The 9,943-nt window shown below is 37.8% G+C and overlaps 1 protein-coding gene, 1 long non-coding RNA gene and 1 pseudogene across 2 annotated transcripts in view; all 3 read right to left on the bottom strand.

The window, feature by feature from the left end:
• LOC138032402 (uncharacterized) overlaps window positions 1–1,670 on the bottom strand; it is a 9,676-nt pseudogene extending 8,006 nt beyond the window's left edge.
• Window positions 1–6,476, bottom strand: part of LOC138032401 (uncharacterized) — an 18,130-nt gene extending 11,654 nt beyond the window's left edge. The window contains exons 1-2 of the mRNA XM_068880068.1: window positions 6,247–6,476; window positions 1,677–1,784 (exon numbers count right to left, since the gene is read on the bottom strand). Coding sequence (XP_068736169.1) covers window positions 1,677–1,784; window positions 6,247–6,375 — 237 coding nt within the window. The 5' untranslated portion in view covers window positions 6,376–6,476. The remainder of the gene's footprint in view (window positions 1–1,676; window positions 1,785–6,246) is intronic.
• Window positions 6,477–8,411: 1,935 nt separating this feature from the next.
• On the bottom strand, window positions 8,412–9,943 carry LOC138032404 (uncharacterized). Its single transcript, XR_011128361.1, has 2 exons — window positions 9,710–9,943; window positions 8,412–8,527 (listed from the first exon to the last, which is right to left on the bottom strand). It is a non-coding gene; the product is annotated as an uncharacterized lncRNA (long non-coding RNA).

Here is a 9,943-nt window from a genome sequence, read left to right as displayed (position 1 = left end):
TACTATACTCGTTGCTTTTAAAGTTCTTTTTGTATTAAATGATGTTGTGTTTGCTGTCACGACTTCGAGCGACTTCAGCTTCGGGGGTTCTCCTTTTTTTCTGAAGCAGATTTTACTGTGCCTCTCGAGCCAGATCGTACTTTCATCGGTAAATATCACATCGTCGAAAGTCTCCCCGCGGTCGAGGCACTCTTGCGCGAAGGCCAGCCGGGCCATGCGGTTTGTTTCACGAACCAGTTGGCAGTATTTGGGCCCGCATTTCGTCCATCCAAGCTCGACATTTTTGTTTGTTTACTCTGAATTCTATTTGAAGGTCTCCAATAAAACAAGATGGTTTGTTGTCATTTCCATTGAATTTCACTAACTTGATTGAGCGCTGCAGTTTATGGGATCAGTAAAAAATTCCATTCCCTTCCAGACATAAGAAACAGACACGTTTGGCACCACAGAGTCTGGCAAAGTTGGCGTAGCCAAAATCATCCTCTGTAACTTCGTCAAAAGTTTTTTAAAAGTGGCTGGAATGAAATCTTGCAAGCTCTATTGAAAAGATTAGATTATGGTGAAATTGCGACGTAATAAGTCGTGTAGCATTATTTATCTTTGGTGTAGCTTAACAATTAAGTGGACATCAGAAATTTCTTTAAAATGGACATTATTTTCCAGGCATGAATATTCAGGAATTAAAAATTCTCCTTCTTCTCAGCGTTGATTAGCTTTCACAGATTCCTCATACCCTGCGATCACGCATTCTTTTTGTCCTGAGTGCCAAAGACGGCGACAGCGTAGGTAAACAAAAGAGGCTAGATTATTTTCATGGCGTGACTGATTTCTGAACAGTCGGATCAATTTCACACCGTGAATATTATTTTTCACTCTCAATTTCACCGTGTGAATTTTTACCCTTAACTTCCACGCTGTGAAAGTTTTCACCGATCATTCACGTCATGATTAGTTTCATGCCAAGAGTGAAAGTTTCTTATCGTAGAGTGACCACGGCGTATTCACATCGCGAAAATTGAAATTCACGCACCGTGACCGTGAAAAAATTTCACGGTTTTCAATGAAATCCATAAGCCCCCTTTTTACATGAAGGGTCACAAATGATACACGTATTTAAATGCCAAACATAAGACACATTTTTCTTTCCATTCTGATTCATAAACATTGAATTACTTTTGCTTGATATCCAATAAATTCGCGATGCGAAGCAACTTGCGCGTTTGTAACACGATAGCTTTTGGAGTATGTAAATTTTCTGTTATCGCCTTGTGGCTTTATTCAGATCCAAAAGTTCTTTGTTTTACACAACAATGCAACACAAAGGAAATTTATGGTACTGAATAACAAAGAAAAAACAGACGCGCATGAATATACGCATATGTGCGTATAACGTATATCTGAGCGGTACTGTACTATATTATAAAAACTAAAACTACCGGTACAGTATATTATAAAGCAAATAAAGAAGCCAAGTATCTGTGTTTTCCCCTCTTAAAACCATGCTTAGACACAGATGATGTCTTGCAAAAAGAACAAAAACCACGAAACAATGCCTACAATGATGTCTCTATACACTGCCTCTGATATCGAAAGTACTTCAGGAATCCAAACTGGCCATTTGAAAGAGATGGCGTAAAAAAAAAAGGTGTACGAAACAGTGCATGAAAAGCTCAAACCTGTGACTTTCGAGCAAATTCTAAAGAAGATGACGTTGAAAATGTTGATTGTGACCCACTTGCAGAAACTTCAAAATCCTTTATGATCATTTCTTTACTTGGTGAAACCTAAAAATATAATTTCCAAATGGTCTAGATAGCACAAGTATTAATCATATTTTTAAAAATACAACCACACTTTTGAGTTTAAGGAACATGTTTCGATGTTTCAAACATCATCTTCAGCCCTAGTGAGTGTAACATTAAAATTTTTACAAGATATATTAGCAACTGATTGCCTTAATTACTTAGGATCACCAGCCTATTCCCGTTTGGATGGCGATTCATTAGGCATCTCTGAGAAATACAACAGACCCACTCATGAGTGGGCGACCACGAAACAGGCTTGTAGGGATGAACTTGTAGTTTATTTGTCTTTTTCTTCCATATATATATATATATACCTGAATATTAGGAGTTCAGCGATGTGGAAGAGGGCTCAATACTTTTGTAGAGCGCAAATTACATAAAATAAAACAAGCAAAAGACACAGTAGCGACTCCCCTAAAGTGGAAGCTCATTACTTCACATTGTGCAGTAGAAACTTATTTCTATGACGACATTGTGAAGTAATGAGCTTCCACCTTGGGGAATTCTATAAATACCGAGTAATGCGCATTAATTAAGATCATTGTAGCCTGAAGATTGTGTCGAGAACATGAAACTCTGAGTCGCTACTGTGTCTTTTGCTTGTTTTATTTTATTTATATATATATATATAGAAAGGTGAGGCTAATGAAACCAACACATGATTCACTGTTACTCCGAGTTTCGTGCTTACGCACTCATCAGACAGGTGCCTCTCTGATGAGTGCGTAAGCACGAAACTCTGAGTAACAGTGAATCATGTGTTGGTTTCATTAGCCTCAACTTTCTACGATTTAGCTCTACACTTATGTGTATTGAGCACTATTTTAACAGTGTTGGCAGCCTTATTATTATTATATACATAATATATATATAACTATCAATACAATGATTCTTAATTCAAACTAACCAACAATATTATAGAGAACACATTTGACATAACGGTGAAAGTTTAAAAGTGTAATGCTAAACTGACATGATCAACTTGTTTGTTGAGTTCGGGTTTCAACCGTTCAATATGGAAGCTCTCCTTGATTTTGAGTTGATAGAAAGAAGTAGCATTATCAATAATTTTGAAGCAAGAAACATCAATTATCTAAAAAAACCACTGCAATATTTCTATTCACAGAAACCTTCTAATTATTTTCATGATTTTCGTCGGATGAGTGGATGAGGCTACATCTCGTTATGATGACCCATCTTTCGAAATCAAGGCACCTTTTTCACCGAAACAAGGTCAGTAACCCCCCAATTTTTTCCATTTTTGGAGTAAGCAATGTTGACCTAACTTCAGGCGAGAAATGAAACAAAATTTGATGTGGGAAGATTTTTGAGCAAACGTCCTTAAATGGTGAAAAAGCACATCACTTCAGCATTCAAAAACCCTGACCTCAAAACTGCTTTTCGCTGTTGATAAGTTCAATATACTACAACAGAAAAGCCGAAAAATGACATAGACTGATCTCGCTCAACTGAACTTTCACTCATATTAGGGCCGTTTATACAAGAGAAAATAAGCCGCGGCTTACGTAAGCCGCAAACACCCCGTATAAATAATAAAGGTGCAGGTCTTGACATTAGAAACTTCTATAGCATTCTAGAACTTTTCTATTTAGAAGAGCTAGGGATCGTTTGATATTTTAGAACTTTAGAGATTTTAGAGATTTTAGAGATTTTAGAACCCCCAAAACACCTTACATATTCTAGAGCTTTAGAAATCTTAGACTCACAACATGGACCATGGATATTCTAGAACTGTAGAACGTTTAGAGATTTTAGAAGCCTCAAAGCATCCTCAGTCTTTTTAAAATAACTCTAAAATAGAAGATAGCTATAGATGACGTGATAATATCAAACGATACCTTTGGGGCTTCTAAAATCTCTAAAAGTTCTAAAGTTCTAGAATATCCATGGTCCATGTTTTGAGCTAAGATTTCTAAAGCTTTACAATATGTAAGGTCTTTTGGGGGTTCTAAAATCTCAAAAATCTCTAAAGTTCTAGAATATCAAACGATCCCTACATGTAGCTCTTCTAACTAGTCTCGTTCTTACATTCAAATTTGAGCTTTCATGTTACGGTTCGGTTAATCACACTCTTTACGAGATACTGTGATGAGTATAGCACTCGTTTACTGATTAAGCCTAAGCGCTTGTTTCAGTGATTAGGCCTAAACACTCTTTCAACATTTTAGCTTTCATTTTACGGTTCGATTAACTACACTTTTTACCGAGATCGTGTGAAGAATATAGCACTCATTTACTGATGAAGCCTAACTAGTCTTGTTCTTTCATTCAAATTTGAGCTTTCATGTTACGGTTCGGTTAATCACACTCTTTACGAGATACTGTGATGAATATAGCACTCGTTTACTGATTAAGGCTAAGCGCTCGTTTCAGTGATTAGGCCTAAACACTCTTTTAAAATTTTAGCTTTCATTTTACGGTTCGGTTAATTACACTTTTTACCGAGATCGTGTGAAGAATATAGCACTTGTTTACTGATCAACCCTAAGCGCTCGTTTCTGTGATTAGGATTTTAGCTTTTATTTTACGGTTCAGTTAACTACACTTTTTATAGACATCGTGTGAGGAATATAGCACTCATTTACTGATGAAGCCTGTGATTAGGATTTTAGCTTTCATTTTACGGTTCGGTTAACTACACTTTTTACCGACATCGTGTGAGGAATAAAGCACTCATTTACTGATGAAGCCTGTGATTAGGATTTTAGCTTTCATTTTACAGTTCAGTTAACTACACTTTTTACCGACATCGTGTGAGGAATATAGCACTCATTTACTGATGAAGCCTAACTAGTCTTGTTCTTTCATTCAAATTTGAGCTTTCATGTTACGGTTCGGTTAATCACACTCTTTACGAGATACTGTGATGAATATAGCACTCGTTTACTGATTAAGCTAAGCGCTCGTTTCAGTGATTAGGCCTAAGCACTCTTTCATCATCATATATCATCATCATATGATATATCTTTATTTACCCTCGGATTTTTAGAGTAGCTTGGTGTAGCTACTATCTCCCAGCATTTACCCTCCCAACCATGATACATCACAGAAGACAGACCACAACACCGGGAACTACATCCCCTACTCTTTGCGACAAGTGTGCAGGTTCTTTTACGTCCCACAGGATTATGAACATTGAAGGGTTGTGAGACGGGACCTCCAGCTTATCGTCCTTATCCGAGAAGACTAGAGAGTCTAACCATTTGCAGATGGAATTACAAAGGCAGAACAGTTATTTAAAGACCCTGAGTGTTGGTCGGCGGCCGGAGTTGAACTCACGACCGCCCGCATGACAGCCTGGTGCTCAACCAATTGAGCCACCGGTGCACTTTTACAATTTTAGCTTTCATTTTACGGTTAGGTTAACTACACTTTTTTCTGAGATCGTGTGAAGAATATAGCACTCGCACTCGCAGTGATTAGGATTTTACCTCGCATTCTACAGTTCGGTTAACTACACTTTTTACCGAGATCGCGTCAGGAATATAGCACTCGTTTACTGATGAAGCCCAAGCGCTCGTTTCAGTGATTAGGCCAAGCACCTTAAGTGAGCTAAAACTTTCCGCCGTTTTTAGAGATTTTAGAAGCCCTCTTCCGTTCTAGCATTCTACATCGCGTACTGATTTTAGAGATTCTTGAACCTTTTAGCTATAGATTTCTAGACTTAGAGACATGCCCTCAGTCTTATTAAAAAAACTCTAAAATAGAAGGTAGCTATAGATGAGTTCTATCTTCTAATGACAATATCTGCACCTTTCTCGTATAAATGGTACAAAATCTACGTTCACGGCTTTCTCAATCCGCGGCTTATCCTGGCCGGGGAGTTTATACTCGTATAAATACTAAAATAGTTCCTGACTAATAGTTCCTTTCGCGGCTTAAGTTAGCCGCGGCTTATTTTCTCTCGTATAAACGGCCCTATTGTCCATTCACATAATTTGTAGATGTGAAATGCTCTTGGGCACGTCAGCCTTTTAATTGCTAACGGCTATGGACAAAGCAATTCAACCATTTCAAAGATCTAAACGAAACCTTTCAATTTTGGAGTAACTGTAGAATACGACTACGACCTGAATACGACTACGACTACGACTACGAATACGACGACTACGAATACGACCACTTCGACTACGCTACTGAATGGGTTCTTTAAGAAATGCTCTTGGGCACGTCAGCCTTTTAATTGCTAACGGCTATGGACAAAGCAATTCAACCATTTCAAAGATCTAAACGAAACCTTTCAATTTTGGAGTAACTGTAGAATACGACTACGACCTGAATACGACTACGACTACGACTACGAATACGACGACTACGAATACGACCACTTCGACTACGCTACTGAATGGGTTCTTTAACAAGTACATCAATCCAAAACCAACTTAACACAAATACAAAAGAAGAACTTTCAAGCGTTTACCTCATGAGCCTCAGGTGTTGAATCGTGCGGATGGGTGACTTGAAAAGAGACTTTTGCTTTTTTCCTCAGTTCATAACTTGTCCCGGAACCTTTATCTAACGAGCTGGAATTCCTTTTGAAACCAACCATAGTCGGCCCCCTCCTTGATTAATCCAAAAAGTTCCATGAAAGCATCGCTAAAGCTTGCGTTTCTTCTGCGTCATGCGCTATTATTTGTCGAATGGTATGATGGGATGTCGAAAAAGAGACTTCATCATATTCTAAATTTAGATGTGAGGAACAGGGCTGAATAACGCCTGCGCATGTGCTACCTGTCATGACAACAGTGACAGAGCTGAAAAACGACTGCGCAAGTCACTGATCCGCGGCACGAAACGCAGGCTCAAGGGCGCGCTCATTCAAAAAGACTATCTGTTCGCCGGAAAATGACAGCCGTTGATTAAATCAAAAAAATAAGGTCGCTGTTTGAAAGATAAGGATTTTGTCACAATTTTTGACGAGTTTTGATGTTTTTTCAAAAATTGAAGGGGTGTACAAATTGTGTAAAAATTGTTTTCGCGCGGTAAATGCACCTTTCGTGTGACTATACGGTGAATGGAGTTAACGAGCGCTGCAATGCTTACTTTTTTGACAGTGTTGGCTTTTGTCGCAAGTTTCTCGAACGGTTTTTGCAAGTTGTTGGTTTTCTGGGAGGACCAGAAATTCCCTTAAACCCTGTTTTGGCGATGTTCGGCCGGTGGAATTGGTGAGAGCTTCGAACTTATCGGTGGAGACTAGTTCGTCGAGTGGTTGCGATACAGGACAATGCCTCTTTGTCTGTGTCGGTAAAGAGACATTGAAAAACCTTATGACGTTCCAGATACTCTCTATAATACTCTGAACAATAAAGGAAGACAACTGGTGAATTATAGACCGGGTGGTGAATGGTGACACGCTTACAAAGGATATTTTGGCAAGCATGCTGAAAGCGATATTAAAATGGAGTATAGTATGCAAAGATACAAGAACTCAGGCAAATTGAGCTCCACGTTTCTCCAAATTTTAAAACGAATTTATAATTATCATGAAAGCAAAATACATCTTTCGCTCTTTACACAGCATTTTTTGTTAAATTTATAGAAGAGCGATGAAAGCCAGCCCCAACAGAAACTGAGATAAATCGGTGAAAAGATTATACACTGTATGATACACAGAGAGCAGGCAAAAAAGTGCTTCATCCTGGAAAGCCCACTTACTGACATTAAACAGCTCAGAGAAAATTAATTTGCCCCTTGATTTGCTTGCCTTTTAAAATAAAAATTCATCAGATCCTAACCTGATCAAGAGACGTCATTAATGTTATTTTTCTTTCAGAAAGTAAATCCTTTTTTCCATATTTAACAATTGACAAGAAACTACAAAAATTTTACAAGGATCAGTTCAGACAACACAGTGCATATTGCAAAACTGATCTAAACTTGAGACATTTCACACATGCATGCTACATTGTACTTGATGGGTTTGAACAAAATCTTTAGAGCATAGACAACTAGGAAACATCCCTAAAAGGGGCATTCCACAAAATTAATATTTTCAGCTGTATAGCAAGAAGTTCACTCTAGCATTATCTGCCGACTGGCGTAGGTGGTATTATCCTAAAAAGATGATTGTATATTAAGAAGATGGAATCCAGTCATCAGTATAATACACATATGCAAGGGCTATTCCATGTGGGTCCCAATGCTCAAGAAGATGTTTGTTTTTAATTTTAATTTTTTCTCTGACAACTTGTCATTGAATGTGTTTGAAGGTGTTCTGGGTTTCGACGTCACTACATGTATCTGAAGCATTACTGGGTTGGCAACTCATCAGATCAAAAGCATTCGCAAAGTTTGCGTGCAGATGCAAACAACATGCATTTGTGATGTTTTTGCTTGAATATGTTGTCCCCATTTTTTTCATAAGTACAACATTTAAAAAAGTGGCATCTTAAAGCTCTGTGCTGGTTCAAAAAGTTCATAACTGAAAAAAGGTTAAGGACTGGTATTCAGTTCTAAGAAGAAACTGAAAAGTTTGACAATGTGAAGAGTACTAAAGAAACTGCTTAAAACTCAACAGCATTGTCTGGATTTCTCAGTGACTTTATCCAGTCTTTTGTTCCACACTACTAACATGGACAAAGTGAACTCAATAAGATTATTGTGGTTTATTGCTGAGAAAAAAAGGCTGAATTTCTTCTCGCTCGTTTTAGAGCTAATATTTCACAAAACTGCCGCAAATAATACCAGGTGGATCCATCTCCCTAAGGTCAAAAAACGAAAATGAATGTTATTGTCCATGAGATGCATATTACAATGCTATAATCTACAATATCATAATGATATAATTTATTATTTTCCTAGACACAGGAAACTGCACATATCAGTTTTTATGGGGGCTGTGAAAATTAGTACAAAAAGTCATTCTTATTACACAACCAAGACAAAGAAAACATGATGAGCGAACCATATAAAAATACTATAAACCACACATAAACCAATGACCCTTAACTGTTTGCCTTAACACATGTTCTTAAATTTTTTGAGTCTAACCATAATTTTGCCTTGGACATTGGGTTGAACATAGATTTGCAAATAATGGCCAGTCATGGGGGAAAGAAAAATACCATCTTCCAAGTTTTGACATAGATGTTTACACCAAGTGTGTTGAATTATTACAATAATGATAGATCATTATTATTTGGCGATTGTGGAAGCTAGGCAGTATTTCCCTGTCAATAATCCTAGGATTAACAGGAAGCAGGGCCTGGACTTTGCACTTTTATTTAACAAATTGTTCTTTTCCTAATATATGGATGTTCCATTAATTAACAGGCCAACAGTCTCCCGAACATGGGTGTATCAGTTGATTGCACAGGGTATTTTGGTAGACAAGTATTTATGATTCTGTAATCAAGCCTCACTATAGCAATAAATTAAACAATGTTATTGATCACACTACTGTGCAACTAGAACTTCTTCTGAGTGTAGTCTCAGAGGCCAGTCTTGCAACCAATTTACCTTTTCATTGAAGAAATGCCCTGAGACAGGGACAAAGAACTTCAATATTTTCTATGTAGTTCTGGCCAGTACTTGTGTTCATTCCAACTTCACAAGTTGGCAAGGTGTTTTTTTTTTAGACAGCTGCCTTTATGGGGGCAGTCAGGAGGTTAAGTGGCTATTGCAGAGTGGCAGCACTCTAAATGAACTGCCTTGGTTCAAGGAGAAGGTTGACAACTTTCAAATAATGCTCTTAGAACACATTACGTTGAATTAACGCATTGTAAATACATGTATGATTGATTGTAAAGGTGATTTCAGAAAACCCTGCCCAAATTATCTTGTTGATGAAAACTGTAGAGATTGCATGGGCAATACCCTAGTGTGCAAACTGAACCAAACGTTGTGAACACTTCATGCTTCAAAAACAAATATGGAACACTCACCGTAGCCTCGGTTAGTTTCTGCAGCGCATATTCCCAAACAAATTTAACTGGGTTTGGATCTCAAGGCCCAAAAATTCCACACAAATATATTACACAGATCTGATGTGTCTCCTTAAATTAAATCACCACGATCTCACTTCCAAAATTGACACCGTCAAGAGTTATAAAGTGACACAGGCAGAAGACGAGATCAAACGATCGAAATGGACACTTCGCGTCTCATGCACGATTTGT

This window comes from Montipora capricornis, chromosome 14 (genome assembly GCF_036669925.1).
Source record: "Montipora capricornis isolate CH-2021 chromosome 14, ASM3666992v2, whole genome shotgun sequence".
Classification (NCBI taxonomy): Eukaryota; Metazoa; Cnidaria; class Anthozoa; order Scleractinia; family Acroporidae; genus Montipora; species Montipora capricornis.
This window is presented reverse-complemented; position numbering and strand designations above follow the sequence as displayed.